The sequence below is a fragment of the Lampris incognitus genome, chromosome 5 (assembly GCF_029633865.1).
Source record: "Lampris incognitus isolate fLamInc1 chromosome 5, fLamInc1.hap2, whole genome shotgun sequence".
Taxonomy (NCBI): Eukaryota; Metazoa; Chordata; class Actinopteri; order Lampriformes; family Lampridae; genus Lampris; species Lampris incognitus.
In genome coordinates, this window is record NC_079215.1 from 7,610,787 (window position 1) to 7,635,560 (window position 24,774).

At 45.1% G+C, this 24,774-nt stretch overlaps 1 protein-coding gene across 2 annotated transcripts in view; it reads left to right on the top strand.

The window, feature by feature from the left end:
* The window catches only part of LOC130112693 (uncharacterized), a 65,611-nt gene that overhangs the window by 21,416 nt on the left and 19,421 nt on the right, over positions 1-24,774 (top strand). For both annotated transcript variants that reach the window (XM_056280154.1, XM_056280155.1), the window contains exons 4-6: positions 16,229-16,533; positions 18,802-18,928; positions 19,073-19,166. In XM_056280154.1, the coding sequence (XP_056136129.1) occupies positions 16,419-16,533; positions 18,802-18,928; positions 19,073-19,166 (336 nt within the window). In that variant the 5' untranslated portion in view covers positions 16,229-16,418. The remainder of the gene's footprint in view (positions 1-16,228; positions 16,534-18,801; positions 18,929-19,072; positions 19,167-24,774) is intronic.

The window sequence follows — 24,774 nt, forward strand, 5'->3', positions numbered from 1 at the left end:
ACAGTCCTGCCGACCACAATGCAACGCTGCTGGTCCAGGTGTTTCATGAGCTCAGCAACACAACCGTCCCCCTAAATCTTCAAAAAGGTTTTTAGCTCAACTGACAGAAGACCGCAGAAATGGTGCTATCTCAAAAGATGTTAGATGTGAGATGAACTGCGGACCGATGGCTGCTGCAGTCAGAGCCACATGTGTACTAGTCAACCAGAGCTACACAACATGACTGTGTAGTCAACCAGAGCTACACAACATGACTGTGTAGTCGACCAGCGCTGCACAACATGACTGTGTAGTCGACCGGAGCTACACAACATGACTGTGTAGTCGACCGGAGCTACACAACATGACTGTGTAGTCGACCGGAGCTACACAACATGACTGTGTAGTCGACCGGAGCTACACAACATGACTGTGTAGTCGACCAGCGCTGCACAACATGACTGTGTAGTCGACCAGCGCTGCACAACATGACTGTGTAGTCGACCGGAGCTACACAACATGACTGTGTAGTCGACCGGAGCTACACAACATGACTGTGTAGTCGACCGGAGCTACACAACATGACTGTGTAGTCGACCGGAGCTACACAACATGACTGTGTAGTCGACCGGAGCTACACAACATGACTGTGTAGTCGACCAGCGCTGCACAACATGACTGTGTAGTCGACCGGAGCTACACAACATGACTGTGTAGTCGACCGGAGCTACACAACATGACTGTGTAGTCGACCGGAGCTACACAACATGACTGTGTAGTCGACCAGCGCTGCACAACATGAAGAAAGTCTGGTGTGTTTTGTGTTTGTTAGTGTGTTAGTTTGTGTGCGTGTTCAATCGGAATGAGGAAGTGTGCATTTGCTGGTTTAAAGTAACTGTTGTTACGGTAATTGTGTGTGTGCGTGAGCGGGGGAGACAGATGAGAAAGACGGCACAATCAGCTGTTTCATTTCACTATTGGGATGTGATGGGGAAACTCCAAACGCTGAGCTTTTGGGGAAATGGTTGTTAAGTAAAGAGAAAGAGTGAAGTTGGCGGTGTAGACAGACAGACAGACAGAGAGACAGACAAGCAGAGAGACAGACAGAGACAGACAGGCAAAGAGACAGACAGACAGAGAGACTGACACAAGCAGACAGACAGATAGACAGACACAGAAAGACAGGCAGACAGATGGGCAGACAGAGACATACAGACAGACTGGCACATAAGCAGACAGACAGACAGACAGACAGAGAGTGACACACAAGCAGACAGACAGGCAGACAGAGAGACTGACAGAAAAGCAGACAGATAGAAACAGACAGAGAGGGAGACAGACAGGCAGAGAGGCTGACACAAGCAAGCAGACAGACAGAGAGCCAGATAGAGAGATAGGCAGGCAGGCAGACAGACTGACAGGCAGTCAGACAGACAGGCAGACAGATAGAGAGGCAGACAGACAGACTGACAGATAGATAGAGAGACTGACAGACAGAGAGATAGACAGGCAGACAGATAGATCGATAGATAGAGACATAGATAGATAGATAGACAAATGGACGGACGGAAAGACAGACAGACAGTGACAGAAGCAAACAGGAAGGCAGAGAAGCAGCTCAAGAAAGAAGATGAGGCAATATATGTGGTTTGGGAAGGTTGTTATTCGTAAAATCTTACCTGTTTAAAGTCATTGGGATGCCGTAAGTCAATGGCATTATCCGATTGCTTTCATTTATTTTGAGATGAGCTTGTCTTTGTGTTGTCATGGTAAATGGTATCACAGCGATCAGCGTCTTTGTGCAGATGGGATGCGCTCTCAAAAGCACTGGGTTGTTTCTTAAAGATCAACAGTACACCCCAGTTTACATAGACCGCGTCGCCATCTGACATTTTTTAAAAAAAAAGCCAGAATCCGGGGAACAATGTTGGACAGGGCTACAGGTATCAAACCACGCTCCACAGGTGTTTTTGGGGGGGCGGGGGGGTTCCTACCTTTGGGAAAAGTTCAGTCTACTCTGGACAATGCTCAAGTCAACAGCAGCCATGCAGGGATGTGAGTGCTAATTCTATAAACTAACTATAAAACTATATATATATATATAAAACTATATATATGGTCATATATAAAACTATATATAACTATATATAAAAAAAACTGTAGAAAATCAAACAACAACTATGTAAAAACCGCTATCAAATTAGAACTACTGAAAAATACAAAAATATACATCTTAGCTCTCTCTTTCTCGCTCTCTCGTTCTCTCTCTCTCTCTGCACTGCATGCTGGGAGTTTAGTGGTGGAGCGCGTGGTGGGTTTGGTGGAGAATCTGACTTTTCCTTGATTTTTCTTCTTTCTTTTTTTTCCTACTGTGTTTATTATGTGATTGTTTTGTTGTTGTGGTTTTTCTGAGTGTAGTTTGGTGTGTGTTCATGGTTGTTTTTGGCGTACGGTGAGCCATGCTTCTTGCCGGGCATGGCATCCCGTGAGACGCTGTCCCTGTCTTTAAGGCACGGAGTGAGGATAGCACTGCGGCCCAGTACCACGGTGGAGCAGGTGCTGTTGGCGGTAGGTGGGGCATGATGAGCCGGCAGGCCGCTGCAGCCGAGGTGGCTGATTGCACTGAGTGGCAGGCCGATATGGCGGGCGGCGGGCCGCTGCGGCCAAGGTGGCTGACGGTGGTGAGCAGCGGGCCACTGCGGCTGGCAATGGGAAGAAGAGAAGCGGGCGGTGGATGCTTCCCGAGGCTGCTCCCGCTGTGCGGAGTGAGGCTGGTGGCTCGGAGCCACCGGTGGGTGCCACTCTGTGTCTACAGATAATTTAGCGAGGTCGGAGCAGGTTTCAGTACAGGAGGCAGAGATGCTGCAGGTTGAAATGGACAGTGGGGCAGAGAAGCAGGTGATGAAGCCTGCTGGTTGGTGTGACGATGTGACTGATATGGAGCGTGAATCTGAAGCTGAATCTGGTAGTGTTTCTGTAGCGGGCAGTAGTTCTCAGACTGTAAACTTATATTCATTGGAGGAGATTAATAGTTTTCTGGATGACACATTTGGTAAATCGGTAAATGTCAAAGATTATTTTCCTGATGCCGACAAATTTATTCGGTTAGTTGCTACACTTCAGAAAGATGTTGGGTTAAATTTACTGGATACCAAAGATGTTATCATCTCAAGAAACCTTCACTGGTCTAAGGAGAGATTTAAAAGTGCCTATGGCAAAAATGGTGAAGAAAATGAAACTCTCAGTTTAGACGTACCATGGTCATACAACACTTTCTTCTCGGCTGTCTTTTTCTGTCTGATTTCTTACTGGTCTCTCTTTCTTTTGCTCATGTGCAGGGTTTAAGGGTGGCTTCTTTAAATATGAATGGGGGTAGAGATGCGCAGAAAAGAGCTTTCTTCTGCCTTAAATGCAAACATTTTATCCAGAGTCCTTATGGTGACAGCTGAAATAGAGGAGTTTACGTTTAATTTTATTAATGTTTATGCACCAAACAAAGGCTCTGAGCGTGAAGGGCTTTTTAAAATTGCAAGAAAAATTAAGTGGCATTGATCCAGGAGGGTGTATTGTATTGGGTGGAGACTGGAATTGTTGCACTGACTTTAATTTAGATAGGACTGGAGAGGTGCCACAACTTCAGTCATCCTCTGTCCTATCCCATGTCTTAAAGAAAACTGATTTGGTTGATGTGTGGAGGATGAAACACCCTTCAGTTAGACAGTACAGTTGAGTCAAAATATCAGAGGGCAGAATTAGTGCAGCTAGATTAGACAGGTTTTACATGTCTAGCTCTGTTACTGCTTGAGTTGTTAACTGTCAGATCCACCCAGTTGCTTTTACAGACCATCATATAGTTTTAATGGAGCTGATTTTACCTCCCACTAGAAAACCAAATTTTTTTGGCATTTTAACCTTAAATTATTACATGATCACAATTTTTGTGAAAATTTTACATTGTTTTGGGATTGTTGGAGATCTAAGAAAGAAAATTTTCTTTCTCTTACTCAACGGTGGGAGGTAGGAAAGGCCCAAATCAGAGTTTGTTTGTTTTTTTGCCAGAAATATACATATAATTCCACAGCCAACATTAAGAGGGTTGCGCAGGAGTTAGAAGAAGAGATAAGAGACCTGGAAGATGTTTCTGTCTCACAACTTGATCAGCAGAATAATAATCTCCTACACTGTAAAAGACAGCAGCTTAACTCCTTCCTGTGAGAGAGAGCTAAAGGAGCTTTAGTCCGAGCACGCTCCGCCAGACTCCAAGACATGGATTCACCAACTGCTTTTTTCTTTAATTTAGAGAAGTCAGTCATTCAAAAAAACAAATGGTGTGTCTTCATCTCCCTGATGGAAAGGTGACCACAGATTCCGCTGAGATGAGGAAACATGCAGTGGACATCTACACAGACTTGTTCAGGGCAGAGGGCTGTGGCGTGGACTCTGCTGCAGAGCTTTTACAGGGCCTTCCTCAGCTGAGTCCAGAAGAACAGGATACATTGAGCTTGGACATAACTCTGGATGAACTGACTGCTGCTGTGTCTCAGATGGCGTCGGGCAACGCTCCAGGAATAGACGGCTTACCATCCAACTTTTTCAAACACTTCTGGAGTGTTTTGGGACAGGATCTTCTGGACATTTTTAAAGAGTGCTTTAAAAAAGGGACACTTCCAGCTTCTTGTAGGCATGCAGTTCTCTCTCTGCTGCCTAAGAAGGGAGATTTAGCCCTTTTAAAAAACTGGAGACCAGTAGCTTTTTTGTGTACAGACTATAAAATCCTCTCCAACGTTTTATCAAACAGACTGAAAATGTTTATTGAAATGTTGATTGGTGCAGATCAATCTTATTGTCTTCCAGACAGCTCTATGATAAATAATTTGTTTTTAATGAGAGATGTGTTTGATGTATGTAAATTATATGATATAAATGTTGGTATTTTATCTATTCACCAAGAGAAGGTTTTTGACCATGTAGATCACAATTTTCTTTCCTCTACCTTGCAAGCCTTTGGTGTTGGGGAGGGGTTCCTGTCTTGGATGGCACTGTTGTATAGTGGTGCGTGTTGTGTAGTGAAGGTGGGGGGAGGGTTAAGCTGTCCTGTGCCAGTTAGGAGAGTGATTAGGCAGGGCTGCCCCATCTCACCCTAGCTTTACAGCATTGCCATTGAGCCTCTCCTATGTAGATTGAGGGGCAGGCTGAGGCGTTTCTCTCTGCCAGAGCTAGCTCAACACCCTTGTATCAGCATACGCTGATGAAAAAGTGAGGCTTGTTTGGTGGGTCAGTGGGATTTGAGGAACACTCCTAGTTTTTCTGAGAACCTTAGGTGGGGAGAAAGAGGTATTAAAGTCCTAGGAATATGTTTAGGAAGTGGGGACTTTCAGATGCAGAACTGGGAGGAGTGCTGGAGAAGGTGGACGCCAGGTTGTCTAAATGGAAATGGTTGCTATCCCAGCTGTCCTACAGGGGAAGAGCTCTGATAGTTAATATCCTGGTCGCCTCATCTCTATGGCACAGACTCATTGTTTTAGTGCCACCACCAGGCCTTACAGAAGAGATGCAAAAGCTCCTGGTGATTTTTTTTTTCTGGTCAGCACTGGCTGAGCACATTGGCCCTGTGTATCTCCCTGTGGCAGAGGGAGGACAAGGACTTATAGACATTCGACCCAGAACTGTGGCCTTCAGACTACAGACGGCGTGGAGGCTTCTATGGTTGCGGTCACTGCTGGTTGGCTCCTGCTCAGCTGCTTCTTAGGAAAGCTGGCCGGCTTGGGTTGGATAAACAGCATTTTTTACTGAGATCATCTGAAGCTGACCTAACTGGACTCACACTTTTTTACAACTCGGTGGTTGAAGCCTGGCAGATGCTGAAGGACACATGAACTCCTGACCCTAGACCAGGAATGTGGCTTTTTGAGGAGCTGCTGTTTCACAATGACTTCCTTGCAAATACCACCTTTTCCTCTGCTACTGTAAGAACTAAGTTTGTTGAGGCTGGCATTACTAAACTGGGCCATCTTACAAAAACATCCTTGGAAGCACTTAGTGGCATCATCAACATCGGGTCCTCCAGAGTGCTGAAGAAGGTTTTGGAGGAAGTCTGGGAGTCCCTATCTGGGCCACTGAGGGCATTTGCCAAGAATCGTGCTCTAGCTGACCGATGGAATGATGACAATGAGTACATTTTTCCCTCCCTGATCATCAGTCCTACATTTTGGGCATGGTGAGGGGGGAGTGGACTGCTTCTTTCCCTAAATACACCAGTGCTGGGTAGTTTCAGCTCTTGTGGAAAAAATCAGTTTTACTACAGCTGTGTGAGGGTACATAACCTTTGCTCTCTGGCTGAAGTGCTGAAGTCAAGGAGTCGAGGTGGACTGAGTTTTTGCTTCAGAATGTACCCCTGTGGAGGGTCCTGTATAAGCCTTCTGTTGAGAAACGGATGGCTGACCTCCAGTGGAGGATTATACATGGAGCAATAGCTACGAACAGACACAGCTCACCTGGATCCAAGCGCTGGGGAGGACTGTCCGTTCTGTCCACAGAAGGAAACATTAGAGCATTTAGTGATCTCTTGTCCTCGATTAGTGGTCTTATTTAGGGTACTAGAGAAATAGGTGGAAGCTTTGGGGGAGGATTTCTCTGTCCCCTTGTTTTGGGCCTAAATACATGGCAAGAAAAAGGCTGCTTCTGGTCCTAGTGAATTTTCTGTTTGGAACTACTAAGCTAGCAAGCTGGAAGACCAGGAAGAATCAGATGCTAAGGCAGGGCTGGACTGATGTGGTTCAGACTGAAGGGTTTGGTGGCAGCTCGTCTGAGGATAGAGCACACTATCTACACCTTGACCAGTAATCTGGACTCTTTCGGGGCACTGTGGGGGTTAAGACACGTTTTGTGTTCACTAAGTGGAGATGGGTCACTTGTTTTCAATTTTTAATTTAATATGGTCTTGTGTGTGTGTGTGTGTATTTTGATTGAGCCACAGTAATGATGCCTGAGATTTTATTTTGTTTTGTTTGGGTTTTTTTAGCTTACCAGTTTAATGTTGACATGATGGGAATGGAGAGTTTTTATACTGTGACTTAAATAAGTTATTTTAAAAGTCAAAACTCTCTCTCTCTCTCTCTCTCTCTCTCTCTCTCTCTCTCTCTTTCAATGTCTCGTATTAACAATGACACCACACCAACACTCTGTCCATCATTTCTCACCAAATCACTCACTTCATATGTGGAAATAGAGCACCCATTTTGTAAATTAGCTCATTTGGGCTTTGGCCCTTGCAAATCTAATGTTGCCCTACATTAGAAATGTCATAATTAAGAAAGTTAGATCTATTCACAAAACGTCTATGTATTCTGTCATCTTTTGAGGAGTTGTTACAGCGCGGTTACATGTCCATCCATCCATCCATCCATTATCCAAGCCGCTTATCCCAACCGGGGTCGCAGGATGCTTGAGCTTATCCCAGCAGTCATTGGCCAGCAGGCAGGGAGACACCCTGTACAGGCTGCCAGTCCATCAGAAAGTTAGATTCATGGGCGTCCGGGTAGCGTGATGGTCTATTCCGTTGCCTACCAACATGGGGATCCCGGTTCGAATCCCCATGTTGCCTCTGGCTTGTTCAGGTGTCCCTCCGGCCCCAATGGCTGTGTCTGCGGGTGGAAAGCCGGATGTAGGTACGTGTCCTGGTCGCCGCACTAGCGCCTCCTCTGGTCTGTCGGGGAGACTGTTCGGGGGGGGGGGACTGGGGAGAATAGCGTGATCCTCCCACGCACTACGTCCCCCTGGCGAAACTCCTCGCTGTCAGGTGAAAAGAAGTGGCTGGCGACTCCACATGTATGGGTGGAGGCATGTGGTAGTCTGCAGCCCTCCCCGGATCGGCAGAGGGGGTGGAGCAGCGACCGGGACGGCTCGGAAAAGTAGGGTTATTGGACGGGTACAACTGGGGAGAAAAATCCAAAAAGAAAAAACCCAGATATAGATATTTGATCTCTGCATGTTTCTCTTCAAGATGAACGGTTTTGTCCCTCACAGTCCCGTGAAGGAATACATGTATGTAGCCTAAATATAACAATGAAAATGGTTATGAATGAAAACGAACCTGAAAAAATGAATACCGCCTCAACACCTTTCACACGAAAAGCACCTTGTTCCCGGAAAATAAAAAGTCTTCTGACTTATACTTTGCAATTAAAACAGGTGGCCTGAAAAGTAGAAAATAACGGGGGGGTTTTTTGTTTTTTGTTTTTTTGCTGAACTCAGACAGCAGAAAAACAAAAAAAGTGCATATAGGGGGAAAAACATTCGTGTTATTTTCTATCTGCGTTTAATGTAGTAGTAGTAGTGGTAGTAGTAGTACACCTAGGGGAAAAAACCCCTGTGAAAGCAGATCAGAAATGGAAAAAAGACATCTGTACTTAACAGTAAATATTAACTAGCAAGGCATATGTCCTCAGTCTGTGCCCTTAATATCTTATTTATTTTTATAGTTTAAGTAAAAAGGTTGATGACGTCACGGATGGTGATGCAAATTAGTTTCGCTGGAACATTTTTTTCTTGAATGACATTTCGAAGCAAGTTGACCTCCCTTCCGTAAACGCGTTTCTTAAAACGTCAGAGACAAGTAGTCATTTCAATTCATGTGCAGCTTTTTTTTTAAATAACACATCATGAAAACAATGTAAACAACGAAAATAGCTTTAAAACATGGAAAAATAAAACGATAAAGTGCCCAGATAGCAAAGAATCTTTGGCCCAAATGTGGTCCACATCTGCAGTTATCTTACAGCCCATATTTGGCTTTCAATGACGGTGTTGCCTCGGTGAGTGTGGCTGCCTCAACTCGGCCGCATTTGGGCCACATCTGGCCCACATAGTATGTATCAAACCCGGCTCATTACATTTGGGCCATGTCTGGCCCACACAACAGTTGCCAGTACCGTAGCTGAGCCGTAAGTACCAAAAGTGCCCCAGATTAGGCTCAAATGTGTCTGCTATCTGGGTGTACTGGGACTCTTCTACTACTAGTACTATTGTCTCGTTTAATCTCAGTGCATAAAGTGTGCTGAGATTAAATGAGACAAATCGTAAAATTAAATGTCTTCTCAAGATGATTTCAACATCTTCTTTTTTTATTTTCTATTTCTTTCTTTCTCTTTTTTTTTTTTTGCAACACGCAACTCAAATGACAGTTTGGGTCAGGTCAGAAATAACTTTTTCCCCCCTCAATTTTCCCCCTTTTTCTCCCCAATGGGGCAGCGTCCATGAGCTGTTTTTAGCCCTTCCCGAGCGGAAGCGGAAGCTTTGCAGCAAACGAAAGTCAGACCTCGGATACACTAGACTACATTAGAAGTAAGCAGTTTGTTGTATTTTTCTTTGTTTTCATTCGGGGTTAATATTATCGGATTTATGGCAGCATGTTACGTGAGTTGGTGTTGTAAACACAGCCATGCTGTACTGTCTGACTTCCTGTGACGCGTTCATAGCGACAGCGATGCTGTGACATCACTCGGACGCTGCCCCATTGTATCTAGCCAATTACCCCGGGTTGACGCTAGATCCAAGGGGGTGTAGGCACGGAAGTAGACGTGATTGGTTGTTGCGTTGGCCAATAGACAGCGCGAAGCCTCGAAGGGTACTGATTGCCAGAACGACAGACAGAGCAATAGTTGGGGCGAATTAAGTTAACGTTAGTTAGTTAGCGATAGCCATAGCGGTAGGGTTAGGGTTACGGCTGGGGTTACAGTACAATCTGGCAATATTAAGGTCAGTTGTACGCTAGCCAGCTAAATGTTTCAGTGTGCATCGTTTGTTTCAAGTCAGTGCGCTTCGAGGTTCCGCGCTGTCTATTGGCCGACGCAACAGCCAATCACGGCTGCAACCGCCAATCACGGCTACTTCCGTGCCTACATCCCGTTGGATCTAGCATCAACCATTACCCCGCTCTTTTTGAGCCGTCCCGGTCGCTGCTCCACCCCCTCTCTGCCGATCCAGGGGGGGGGCGCCCCGACCGACCGACCGGCCGTACGACCAGAGGAGGCGCTAGTGCAGCGACCAGGACAAATACCCACATCCGACACATCGGGCGTCCAACCAAGCTGGAAGTAACACGGGGATTCGACCCGGCGATGTCGTGTTGGTAGGCAACGGAATAGACCGCTACGCTACCCGGACGCCCTAGAAATAACATTTTAACATGAAATAATCAAGTGTTGTCACGAAACCTTTCAGAAAACTACAAAGTAACTGGTTAACAAGTAACAACCAAATGTAACTGTTTCCCAGCTCGAGCCTCCTTCACATTTAGACCCTTCAGTTTCTAAGAGTTTATCCAGTGCACTGGGTAATGCTTCTGGTGGATGTGGCTAAGAGGTAACTATGAGGTAGAAATGGCTTTGTGATAAAGTAGTTCACAGTACTGTTGTTGCCGGTGATGAGAGACAAAGTTGTTTGTGCAGGTTTTTTTCTTTCACTTCGGCTTTCAGGATGAGTCTTTTTCTCTGTGTTTTGCAGACAAACTGCAAGTTCTGTTCGGCTGTGTGAAACTGGGGCAGTCCCTTCAACTCTCTCTCTCTCTCTGTTTATCTCTCTCACGCTATTGCTCGCTCTCTCTCGCTCGCTCTCTCTCTCTCAGACACACACACACACACACACACACACACACAAGCACAAAAGATCACATACATCTGACGGTACTTACAAAGACGACTGAGTGTCACAGGGCAGTCCACGGGAGCAGACAGATAATGGCAGTCTGCAGGACAGTGGAGGAAATGAAAGAAGTGGCAGATACGTTGGACTGGCTCATGGATAGTTGTGTTGTTTCATTTATTCATTTTTTTGGGGTTTTCCCCCAATTTTCCCCATCCAATTACCCCACTCTTCCGAGCCGTTCCAGTCGCTGCTCCACCCCCTCTGCTGATCCAGGGAGAGCTGCAGATTACCAAATGCCTCCTCCAATACATGTGGAGTCACCAGCAGCTTCTTTTCACCTGACAGTGAGGAATTTCACCAGGGGAGATTTGCGTGGGAGGATCACGCTGTTGTCCCCCAAACAGGGGCCCCGATCGACCAGAGGAGACGTGAATGCAGCGACCAGGACACATACCCACATCCGGATTCCGACTGACTGATTCCAGACTGATACAGCTCAACAACTTTTTTTCTCATCTCTTCCGGAATTTCTTTTGATGACGACATTGTGGGCTGCTTATTGAAACCTTGTAGCCTACTTCACATTGATGGTGAGGTTTTACATAAGACATCTTTAGATTCAGCAGGGCTTGCAGTAATCAAATTTGGGTGTTTTTGCTCTAATTGGATCCAATGATCAGTTAAATTCTGGTAATTGGTTATCATTTAAAAACCGAATTTTGTGTTTACTCATGTTCTCTTCATCTTATATTACATTTTGTATGAAGATCTGAAACATTTAGTGCAACAAATATGCAAAAATAAAGGAATTTGCAAGTGGGCAAATCTACTGCTACTTTCGGCTGTTCCCGTTAGGGGTCGCCACAGCGGATCATCCATTTCCATCTCTTCCTGTCCTGTCCTGTCCTTCCATCTCTTCCTGCCCTCTGCATCTCCCTCTGTTACACCAGCCACATGCATGTCCTCCCTCACCACATCCATAAACCTCCTCTTTAACCTTCCTCTTTTCCTCTTCCCTAGCAGCTCCATATTCAGCATCCTTCTCCCAATATACCCAGCATCTCTCCTCCTCACATGTCCAAACCATCTCAATCTTGTCTCTCTTGCTTTGTCTCCAAACCATCCTACCTGAGCGGTCCCTCTGATATACTTGTTCCTAATCCTGTCCTTCTTCATCACTCCCAATGAAAATCTTAGCATCTTCAACTCTGCCACCTCCAGCTCCACCTCCTGTCTTTTTGTTAGTGCCACTGTCTCCAGACCAAAAACTAATTCATATTCAGTCAGCCCCCCTTTTTTTTCTCCCCAATTGTACTTGGCCAGTTACCCCACTCTTCTGAGCCATCCCAGTCACTGCTCCACCCCCACCCCCTGCCGATCCGGGGAGGGCTGCAGACTACCACATGCCTCCTCCAATACATGTGGAGTCGCCAGCCGCTTCTTTTCACCTGACAGTGAGGAATTTCGCCAGGGGGACGCAGCACGTGGGAGGATCACGCTGTTCCTCCCAGTTCCCCCTGCCCCCTGAACAGGCGCCCCGACCGACCTGCATAATAGTCTCTCAGAATTTTCAGCGCTTTCCGCCGATCGTCCGCTGCTTCCCGCATTACCAGCGACAAACTTTTTTCATCCAGAAACTGGATCAGCTCCTCATATACCTCGGCATTTTTTGCCCCATCTACTGCCCGTCCATCACCGTCGGTAGGCTCATTTAAAATAGTGTCCTTTAGCCCTTGTAACCGAAGATGGCCCAAAAATTTCGTCTCCCACGGTTCATAGTTCTTTTCATCTCCGTCAAAGACTAGTCGAGACCAACGGCTACTCGATCTTTCCATCCTGGGTCTTTCGCCCCTGCTATTTGACTCGGCGACCCTCGTGGTGCTAGCATGCTAACCGACACACACGGTATGCTGCGATATTTCTCTCGGTGGTAAATCGCTTGATAACTATCTCTGGGTAACTATGGGCCCATAACCTGTTTTCAGAGTTGAACTGTGACGTGCATACCCTGTACTAGACCGAAATAAATGCTGACTTTACAGAGGAATAAATACACAGTGGAGTGTCAGTTCTGCTCTTACCGGGAATGTAGAAAAGAGCAACTTTGACAGATGCAGTGTTATATACGCACAGATCACATGTCAATCTCAGCGCATTTCATTGGCCGTTACAAAAATATAGATTTACTTCTACAATTGAGAGCACGCTTATTTCATATCAACAGGGGGTAACACTGGAATTTGAACCAGCGATCCCTATGTTGGTAGGCAATGGAATAGGCTGCTACGCCAGTCATTTCTTTCTCTCTGGATTTTAAAGCTTTGAAAACCGTGGAATCCCTAGTTGCACGAAGTTTGTGTTCTTTCAAGACATTTACACATTTTCACGTCACCTTTCAGTGGAGCATGCGTTAATAACCACACACACTGACATCACCATATGAACTGGCACCACTATACTGACGGCTTTATAGAGAACCAGCACAAAAGCACAAAAATAGTAACACTGGAATGAAGAAGTAAGTTCTGCACACTAAATTGTTCCCAAAACCTGCTTTTGCTCGGCAACGTTTCGATCATTTAGATCTTCAGGCAAAACGTTGTGAAATAAATAGCTTTTAGCTAGCTGAGCCCCCCACAGGATAAGATGGCGTCTCGGTGGGAAGTGTGCGCGGAAATTTTTGACCGCTTACACTTGATTTTTTTTCGCCACATATACACAAGACGAGGTAATTAACAACTTCTATAAAATATTAGCTAATTTGGTATTGCGCTATTATTTGTTTGGCCTTGTGTTTTTAAACGACACAGACCGTTGAGTTTATGTGAGCGGCTACTCAGTAAATTTGGGGGTGTCCTAGTATTACAGTTAATACGGTAATGTGCACGACAGTGACGGAAACTGTGAGATGTGGCTGTACATGAAAGGGGTTGCACGACAGTAGACTATGCGTGAAGGTCATGTTGCATACATGTGAGCTGACCTGTTAGCTGAATAAAGTAGACGCCTAACCTGCTCCGTTTGACTGGACATTCTGTGATTTATTACAGGGAGAAATAACCATTCGTATTGTTAAGATTAATACTCATCCCACATCTTTTGTTACTAGAAAATCAAGCAGATATGAATGATATAGTTGTAAAGTCACAGGATGTTAAATATGTTAGGCCAACGGTAACGTTGATGGTAGCAAGTGCTGGTTGACAACACGGCTGCAGTAGTGGCTCACTAGTCAGTCAGCAACGTCGTCCATTCGTCAGTCTGTTTTGACTTGAGTGACAACCGATTTTTATGCACGTGGTTAGCCCGGCATGCGCTGAAATGATTAAATCTATTGGAACAGTTACCATGGAGACCCATTCGGCCGTGTTGATGTGCAAAGCCTGTGTGCTGTTCAGAGGCTCTGATGCGTTCCCACGTGGTAATAATGGAAATGGTCATGTTAGGTGCAGGAAAATAACTCTGGAGTTTCTGGGGACCATTCCACTACTGTCGACAATCCATTATCTGCATACCGACTAAGGTCGGTCACTGGTCTGCTTAATTGTCAGTAGTCTCAAACGGCCCGTGTCACATCTTTTTGTGATACACGTGTGAATAAGTTAATCATTGTAAATCACATGTCGGTGGCCTTACGCCTACGAAATAGGTAGCGATTGTACAGAAAACAGCTTGTGTTCCATTTTAACAGTTGTCTGAAATTCAGATTTGACCAGAAATGGAAAGCACTTTGAGTGGCTGTTGCAGCTGGAAAAGCGCTCCATATAATGCAACTTGATTGATTGGTTGACCAATGTTTGAACCTCCAGTCCCAGCCTGTAACGCTGAGTATTTGGACCCAATTGCAGAGAAAAGACAGAGGCAGCTGGTTAAGTACCATATCGCTTTACTGGACTTCAGCAAAACACAACAAAAGGCTACAACCAAACAGGGCAGGCAAAAATACAAACATACGATACAAAACTATGCAAAAACACTCTCTCAGACAGAGGAGGCGGATGAGGGTTCGGGGTCCAAGAACTTCCGCAGACTTATGTGAAGCCTGTCCAAGACTTGACCGGGAATGTCTGCAAAGCACCCAGTCAAATAGTCCCCAGCACAGGTGCACCTAATCACAGGCCAACCAGTACTCAGGTATCACTCATACTGGCTGGTTGCAGGCCGACAGGGAAATGTCACCTGTTGGCTGCTGATCCTTTGGCCGGTGATCGTGTCACAGCCAAAATGTAGAGATCACATTTGGATAGACAGCAGCCGTTTCTTCGAAGCTGTGCAAGCTTCTGAAGAAAAACTTGCCCCATACTTGCAAGTTATGCAATCATTCAGAGAATGGATGACCTCATTTATTGCTGTACTGCTTGAGAGGAAGAGATGAGGGTTGAGAAGATAAAAGCAGTGGGTGATTCATTTTGTAAGCAGTTACTTTCTAAATGCTTGAACACTGTATCTAATAAGCTAGTGATCAGTGTTCATGTCTTCTACTTTAGTCAAGAGGAGAGCTCCCTTGTGCACAGAAGATAACACTCTTTCACTCGTGTTCTTTTTGATCCTATCAAACAGACTGACACGGTTGCTCCGTGCATATATGCTGCGTAACTTCAACAGGTAAGACAGCTCAGTGAATACTAGGATAGGCTTCTTTTGATGTGTATTTTAAGACATGCTTTGGGCTTGTTCTACTGTTGTGGCTAGTATGAGCTGCCATTGAGAAGAGAGCATCAGCCAGACACGTGTACCCTCAGGTGAATCATAATCAATCAAGTTGCATTTTATATAGTGCTTTTCTAGCTGCAGCAGCCACTCAAAGGGCTTTCTTATGCATGACTGGCCATCTGAGCAGCACTGCAGAAAGTCCATTATTCAGTAGTGTTTATATGAAATCCAAATAAGTAGTCAGTAACAGTGAAAAGTAGTTTCACCCATTTGTTTTTGTGAGGCTGAGTTGTTAAGGGCGACATACTGTTTAGAAAACCTATTTCTACACCGGATGGTGTGGGCTTCAAGCCTCCACCATGACCTTTTAGCAAGACGCTGAGTACCAAGCAGCTGAGTACCAAGCAGCTTCAGACTCTTAAGATGTAACACCCCCCCGTTGAAGAGGTGGAGCGAAAAGAGGGTGATATGTATTGCATTGCCGATGTTTTCCCCCACCCCCATTGTTTTATAAGAGAGATCCGGTGTCTTGGCAAGACAGCAGGTGTACTACTAGGTGCTGTGCACTGTTGCACTGTCATAGTCCAGATTTACAAAGTGCTTTCGTGACAGGCAGTAAGTGATGCGTTGTGTGTTGAAGTGTTGTATATGTGTGAGTGTGTGTGGCATATCCATGTTGGTCTGTGCACAGTAGATGGTGTGTGATAGTTTGGTTGTCTGTCAGTCTGTCTGTCTTTGAATACTGGTGCTTCTATGGTTGGGACCATTTCAAGCATTAAATAGCAAACACTACAAACTGGAAAGCCAAGCAGGTGAATTCACACACACACACACACACACACACACACACACACACACACACACACACACACACACACACACACACACACATAGATCTCTCTTCCTGTGTTGCTGGGTCATCTCACCGGTTAAATGTCTTTCTCCCATGTAGGATGAGAAGAAGAAGGAAGCACTGAGGGACTCCGAAGGGCACCAAACTCACCGGCAAGATCCAGCCCCTTTGCACACATCCCCCTCTCCCATCTTCAGGTTTTCCTGTTTCTCCCACCAGTGCAACTGTATAGCACCCCTGCATGGAAAAATAGCTGTTGATTTGAGATCTTCAGATCCAGTGCAGCATCATGAGGACACCAGGTGGAACGTTTTTTCAGCTGATTCTGCTTCCCATTCTCCTTGAAGTCTACATGTCTCCAAGTCTCCAGGCCAATGACTGTCCCAGCAGATCATCACATGAAAGTCAGTGATCATTACCGCCTTGTGTACTTGTCAAATCAGCCAGAGCAATGAATCGTATACATGGCTAAACGCTACTTGGGGGTTGCAGCTTTCTTAGCTTGTTTGTGTAGCAAAGGATAACATTGTTGGACTGCATTAATCTCAAAGGAATAGACTCTTGCTTGGCTACTTGCAAAATTGGCTGGTGGACCATGCAGATTTACAAATCCACTTGCCATTTGGCTACTTGCTGATGTTTAATTTCCAACTTTGCTCAGTTGTTATTAGATGCAAAGCAATACGCAGACCCAGAAAGGGAACGCGCTCATTTACTGGCATACACATGGTTAACTCATCCGTCTCTGTGGGGGAAAGGGGGGTGGATGCAATGAAACAAATTAATAGTAGGGGTCTAAAGATAAAATGTATTTAGTGACGCTTGAGTGAAGCTTAAAAATGAAAACCAAGACATTTTCTAAAAATAACAATTTCAGGCAAATGAACAAATTAAGATCAGGCCAACTGCAAGTTCCCCTTTCCCTCCTATTCTGTGAGCTGCTTGCAACCACTGTTTCAACTTGGCTGGAGTTTTACTGAATTTTGAGACCTTCTTAGTGAGTAGTTAGAATTCGAGTGTGAAGGGCGTCTGGATAGCGTGGCGGTCTAGTCCATTTCCTACCAACACGGGGGTGCCGGTTCGAATCCCCATGTGACCCCCTCTTGGTCGGGCGTCCCTGCAGGCACAATTGGCTGTGTCTGTGGGTGGGAAGCCGGATGTGGGTATGTGTCCTGGTCGCTGCTCTAGCGCCCCCTCTTTTCGGTCGGGCTGCCTGTTCGGGGGGACTGGGGGGAATAGCGTGGTCCTCCCACATGCTATATGTCCCCCCAGTCCCCCCGAACAGGCAGCCCGACCGAAAAGAGGGGGCGCTAGAGCAGCGACCAGGACACATACCCACATCCGGCTTCCCACCCACAGACACAGCCAATTGTGCCTGCAGGGACGCCCGACCAAGAGGGGGTCACATGGGTGGGTGGGAAGCCGGATGTGGGTATGTGTCCTGGTCGCTGCTCTAGCGCCCCCTCTTTTCGGTCGGGCTGCCTGTTCGGGGGGACTGGGGGGAATAGCATGGTCCTCCCACATGCTATATGTCCCCCCGGCAAAACTCTGGAAAAACTGGCCAGTGTGCTGAATAAGGCTCCAATCCAGTTCCAGAAACAAAAACAAAAGCTGGAAACAAACTTTATTTTCCTCGGAACTAAAACAGAATTGAAGACAATTTGTCTCTAATTGTTCTGGAACAGCAACTTTAATTTGAAATCTCGATTACCGGTTAATGACGTCAGTTTTTTTGTTCCATATGATATTTAGCGTGAAACCGAATGTGTCTTCATCGCCGCCAAACTCCCAAATATCTTTGGAGCTACGTCATGTCTTGGCCTGCCTTCATTCAGTTACGTACGATATCAATGTTTGCTGCTACTGCCGTCTCCTCCTCAATCAAAAACCTGCACCAGCTCCCCCGCACCCCCACTATGTCCACAGTCAATACTTAGTAGTTATAATTGAAATATTTTCATATGGCAATATAAGCTAACAAAGGTGATGAAAGCAAAATGTGTTATTAATTCTCGGCTTTCTGTATATGACGTCAGTGTCATGATGTGCATCGACTGCACCACAGTAGTGTTGTTTTGTACAATTTTAATTTATTTTTTTTTAAATTTTTACAAATGATACTTACAATGTACATTGTAAGTGTGGATCAGGGCCCATGAAATTTGTGTTAATATTTTGCCTTTTATATTTTTTCATTTTAGAAGTATATATATATATAAAAACCATTATTTTATTTTGCCCTAACTGGTTTAGGAACCATATGTTTTGGGCATAACACAAGAACAGAAATGTTAAAATATTGGTTCTGCTCAGAACAAACTGAGTTGAGATTGGGATAGTTTAGATAATATGGATTTTTTTTAAAAAAAGGCAAATAAACAAGGGTTCTCTGTTATCAACACTGTTTAACGATTCAGTATTTTCACTTCTTGATTTCCCAAGTTTACTGAATGCAAATTCATCAAACCCCAAGTCCAAGTCATCTCACGTGGACTCAAAAACTGCAGCGGTTCGCATTTATGACAAGTGTGTCGTTGTGGTCCTGCTCTTGCAGTCCCCCCCCCCCCCCCGTTTAAAATGTGACTGCAAAAAGTGAAAAATTAATGATTCATAACAAAATGCAAAACAAAAAAATGTGAGATAACAAACTGGGAAACTCCTCTCTGTTACAGGTCTCAGCTGTGTCAATGACTTCAATAACAACATCACATGTGTGTGGAATAGCGCGAACAACCACGCACCCTGCAGTCTGTACACCTTCAGAAAACGGAAAATGTTCACAAAAAAACCAGCGAAGAGGTAAGGAAAGGAAAAACTTATTGGATAAATAAATAAATAAAGACAACCTGATAAATAATCAGATACATGTGTACATGCATAGAGTAGATCAAATGCTATATACACTGTTTGGGTCAGAGAAACTTTTTTTTTTTACTTGTTCAGTACGTCTCCCTACAATGCCTCCTGTGACCTGGAGCCCTTTGACCCCTTCAAACCTGCCCTGAGAAGATGCTCCCTGATCTTGGGTATCACCCGCGTGAGTTTCAGAAAACCACAGCTGCAAGTTGCAAGTTCTGCAAGTTGCAGCTCTGGTGTTTAATTACATAATTTCACTTTTAATTTTGTCTGGGCTCATCTCCAACAATTCCATAATGAGGCGGGTACGTAAACTACTATAAAAATCAATATGAATGCGCAATTTACCTTGGCGCAGCACACCTGACGGCTGCTTTAATGTCCACACAGTCACCGAGTTATTAAGAAGGACAATGTAGCCTATAGATTTTATCAGGGTTCGTAGACGGTGGATGATTGACAGTCGAGACGAGGCGTCATGGTGGGTGTGAACATGATTGACAGCCATGAGAATTGTCCAATCACATTAGATCAAAAAAATTAAAACAATGTTAGTTCACTGCCAATAAAAGTGGGAGTGTCTGGGGCACACAGAACTGCACCCCAAGGAAAATCTGAAGAAACCAATCAGACAGCAGCCTCATGTCACCTGCTCGCCACAAGTTTGAGGGCTTACATAAGGTATCGTTTGGCCGGTGCCCCTCACCCAGGAAGTATATGTATTCAGACAGAAATCAACCAAACACCATGTGGAACCAATATTTAATGGCTGCTGACTTGCGCTCACAGACTGAAAAACACTTTTATTCCATCATTATTTGCATTATACTAAATTGTCTCCCTGCCTGCCGCCCAATGACTGCTGGGATAGGCTCCAGCATCCCTGTGACCCTGAGAGCAGGATAAGCAGTTCAGATAATGGATGGATGTTTAAGTAGATTTTCATCTCTTGATGTTTGAAGGGGGCGGCGCCCTAGCGCCTTGTACTAGCCAGCTGCCACTGAAAAATACTACAATAAAAAACTAATTTTCCTTTAATTCATCACAAATTGATCAACTGGTTTCATGGCAAGACAACCCAGAGCACAGGAAACAACAATACATTAATGATAAAAAGCCCAGAATACAAAACACTAAAATGCTATGCAGTGACTCAGGTGACACAACCATGCTACCCGTATGTCAGGAGCAGGTAATACAATCCACAGAACAAAGAATAATACTAGATAACCAGCGAGATACAGCTAAAGCAACAGACTGAGGCAAGCCAATTAAGAAATCATGAAATTGGCAGCAGCACCAGCATTCGTGTCATCGTCATCCTCAATCTTCATCATCAGCCTCCTCACCACAGCCATCCTCACCCTGACACCTTACACTGCATTCACATGGAATCCGGTAAACGGCAAACTGGAAGTCGTTATTGTGGATGAGAGCATGATGGTAAAATCACATGACACCGGCAGATTATGCAGGCAACAACAGACCGCTCAAATTTAAAATATTTTCACTTTTTGCCTCCGCGGTGGCGCAGCGGTCTAAGCATTGGCTTTGTGTCGATGCAGTTGCCCACTGGGGACCGGGGTTCGCGCCCCGGTCTCGTCAGATCCGACTATGGCCGGAGTCAATGAAGCAGCAACATTGGCGGTGCTGCTTCGGGAGGGGATGGAGTCGGCTTGTGTTCGTCACATGAATGCGTCTCTGTTAGCCTTTTTCGACCAAAGTAGCTCTGGTCCAGGCACCGGTTCCGTTCAGGATTCTGATAACCTTGGTGTTGTGTGGCGAACGGGCCCGCGTTTCGACCAGTTTTTAGCTTAACCGTTGTACGTCATCAACGGGGGACTTGATGCGTTGCACACTGGGCGTAAACATTAGCTACATCCCACTGACACACACTAGCTAGCAATAATATGGCATCATTTTATTATGTCATCCAGCTCAACTTTTGGACAACTTTTTTTTTAATCGTCTCTGTAGTCCTTAAGTTTTTTTTAACTTGTTGATAATTTGTTCTTGCCTTCGAGTGAACCCGTTCTTGGCCGTCTCTTCTACTAATTCGCCATACAGCTTGCTCTTTGTCGTGCTACTCTCTAGTTTTACCTGAAACTCGGGAAGATGCACAGATAACAACCAAACACTGAGTTTCCTCAGCTGACAGGGTTGCCAACTGTCCCGTATTAGCCGGGTCACCCCGTATTTAGATCAAAAGTGGTTCGTCCCGTCGTCCCGTATCTGAATATATATATATATATATATATATATATATATATATATATATATATACACACACAGAGTTGTGTTCAAAATAATAGCAGTGTGTGTAAAAAAGTGAGTAAAGCTCAAAATCCTTAAAATAGCTTTTATTTCCATACACGCAAATGCATTGGGAACACTGCACATTCTATTCCAAATCAAAACATGAACAAAAAAAATTATCAAATTTGTTATTCCTTTACAGAAAGTGAAGAAAAAGGAATATTAGGCTGTTCAAAAAAATAGCAGTGTCTGCATTTTTCTTTACAAACTCAAAACATTTACTGTATAAACTGAAAAATGCTTGAAGATTTAGTTTTCCTGTGAATCACTGAACTAATATTTAGTTGTATGACCACTGTTTTTGAGAACTGCTTCACATCTGTGTTGCATGGAGTCGACCAACTTCTGGCACCTGTGAACAGGTATTCCAGCCCAGGACAATTGGACTACATTCCACAATTCCTCTGCCTTTCTTGGTTTTGCCTCAGTAACAGCGTTTTTGATGTCACCCCACAAGTTTTCTATTGGATTAAGGTCCGGGGATTGTGCTGGCCACTCCATAACATTAGTCTTGCTGGTCTGGAACCAAGATGCTGCTCACTTACTGGTATGTTTGGGGTCATTGTCTTGTTGAAACACCCATTTCAAGGGCTTTTCCTCATTGGCATAAGGCAACATGACTTCTTCAAGTATTCTGATGTATTTAAACTGATCCATGATCCCTGTTATGCGATAAATAGGCCCGACACCATAGTATGAGAAACATCCCCATATCATGATGCTTGCGCCACCATGCTTCACTGTCTTCACAGTGTACTGTGGCTTGAATTCAGTGTTTGGGGGTCGTCTGACTAACTGTCTGCGGCCCCTAGACCCAAAAAGCACAATCTTGCTTTCATCAGTCCACAAAATGTTGCGCCATTTCTCTTTAGGCCAGTCAATGTGTTCTTTGGCAAACTGTAACCTCTTCAGCACATGTCGTTTTTTCAACAGTGGGACTTTGCGGGGGCTTCTTGCCGAACGCTTGGCTTCACATAGGCGTCTTCTAATTGTTACAGTACTCACAGGTAACTTTAGACCTTCTTTGATCTCCCTGGAGCTGATCATTGGCTGAGTCTTTGCCATTTTGGCTATTCTTCGATCCATTCGAATGGTAGTCTTTCGTTTTCTTCCACGTCTTTCAGGTTTTGGTTGCCATTTTAAAGCATTTGAGATCATTTTGGCTGAGCAGCCTATCATTTTCTGCACTTCTTTATATGTTTTCCCCTCTCCAATCAACTTTTTAATCAAAGTACGTTGTTCTTCTGAACAATGTCTGGAACGACCCATTTTACTCAGATTTTCAGAGAGAAATGCACTAGAACCAGCATGTACAACATTTGCTGCCTTTGTCCTTAAATAAGGGCCACCCGCTTGACACCTGTTTTTTCACAGCTGAGTGACCTCCCTGATTGAACTCCACACTGCTGTTATTTTGAACACGCCCCTTTCAATTAATGATTCAATTACACAGAATCAGCAGCATGCATGTCATGACTGTTGGGTCTGTTGGTTTTCTATTACACTACTACACCTACTAGTAAGTTATTTGCCATGTAGAAATATAATTTCTACCAAAAACAGTGATTGATCTGCTTAGTGATGTTGGACCGCTATTATTTTGAACACAACTGTACACGTATACTGCCTTTAAATCTGGCCTATGTGTGCTGTGTGGGAATACCGATGGGTGGCGCTCAGTTGGAAAGCAGCATCATTTTAAACTAACTGGCCCGTTTGTGTAGCTTACTCGTCTCTTCCTCTCGATCCTGTTGTGGCGGGGGAATGAGCGCAAGTGTAGATGGCGATTCGGGTCCTCCGAAAAGGAAAAGGTTGTGTACACACAATAAGCAGTGGGAAGAGAATTATAAGTGGGTTAAACCTGTCAGTGGCGATTTGGCTGGAGTTTTCTGCAACCTGTGTCGTGGGGAGCTTTTGATCAGCCACGGAGGAGGAAACGACGTGAGATGTGTGCTGCCCATGCCCTACAGCAGGGGTCCCCAATAGGCGGCCCGCGGGCCACGTCCGGCCCGTCACGGGTTGATTTATGGTCTGCGATCATTTTTGGAGAAATGCCAGAAGGAAGTTTTTTTTTTTATTTCCCTACCAAAAAAAAAACCTTTTAATTTTTTTTGGAAATAAAAAATTCGGCACCCGGACTAAACTTTTGGCCACTACTGTATGTGAAATAATTAATTTCTTAGTAAAAGTAAGACTAGTAATATATCGAAAAATAGATGAAAAATCTCTGTTTAAATTGTAATACCTGCAACGTATCGACACCGAAACAAACTAACGAACAACATGCTGCTGGAGGTTGAGTGGCCCGTGGTTTTAAAAGTGGCCCGCTATGAAAAGTAATTGGGGACCCCTGCCCTACAGCGTTGCGTAGGGCATGCAAAGTCCCCTTTGGGAAGGAGGTTTAAATGAATTGAATTGGAACGCCTGAGTAACGCGAGCAGAGCAGCGAGCCAGTATTCAGAACTCGCTCATAACGTTATCTGTCATGTGAAGACATGCTACTAGAGCTCATTATCAATCACTATCAATCGCAGTCTACACATCTCTATGATCACAAGACGGTGGTGGAGAGGAAGAGCGTGGAGTTGTGGATACCAACTCTTGGTCATCTCCTGGTTGCAGTGGACGACTCCGAGTCTGACACCGTTCGTGCACGTTTAAAGAACTTAAACAAAGTTGGTTGCGCCATAGCCTACACCCACATACGATAGCATAGCCGACCGCTTATATGTTTTCGTGAAAAAAAGCAACGCTTGGTATGGCAGTTGGAACTAGCCTAGCCTATCCCGCCGGCGTTGAACATCACATCACGTGTCTCATGAACTTGCTTGCGCATGAACATCAACATATAAAATTGTTTATAAAGACTATTTTTAGCACAAAATCATGCGATTATTGGCTGATTTCGAGTCATTTATGACTAAATAAAAATTAAAAAAAACTTTTGGGGGGGGTAGGACAATTGTAGGGTGGGCCTGGTGAAAAGTGGGCGGGCCTAGGACCGTCGGGCCCACCCATAACGCCATGCCTGCCTCCCGGTCGCTGCTCCACCCCCTCTGCTGATCCAGGGAGGGCTGCAGACTACCACGTGCCTCCTCCGATTGTGGAGTCGCCAGCCGCTTCTTTTCACCTGACAGTGAGGAGTTTCACCAGGGGGACGTAGCGCATGGGAGGGTCACGCTGTTCCCCCCAGTTTCCCCTCCCCCCGAGCAGGTGCCCCGACTGACCAGAGGTGGTGCTAGTGCAGCGACCAGGACCCACACCCCATCCGGCTTTCCGCCCACAGACACGGCCAAATATGTCTGTTGGGATGCCCGACTAAGCCGGAGATAACGCGGGGATTCGAACCAGGGACACAGGGATTCAAGCCGGCGATCCCTGTGTTGGTAGGCAGCGGAATATACCGCTACGCAGACGCCCCTTCCTGTTTTACCAACTGCCATTTACCATCGCCTAGATTCCATGTGAACGCA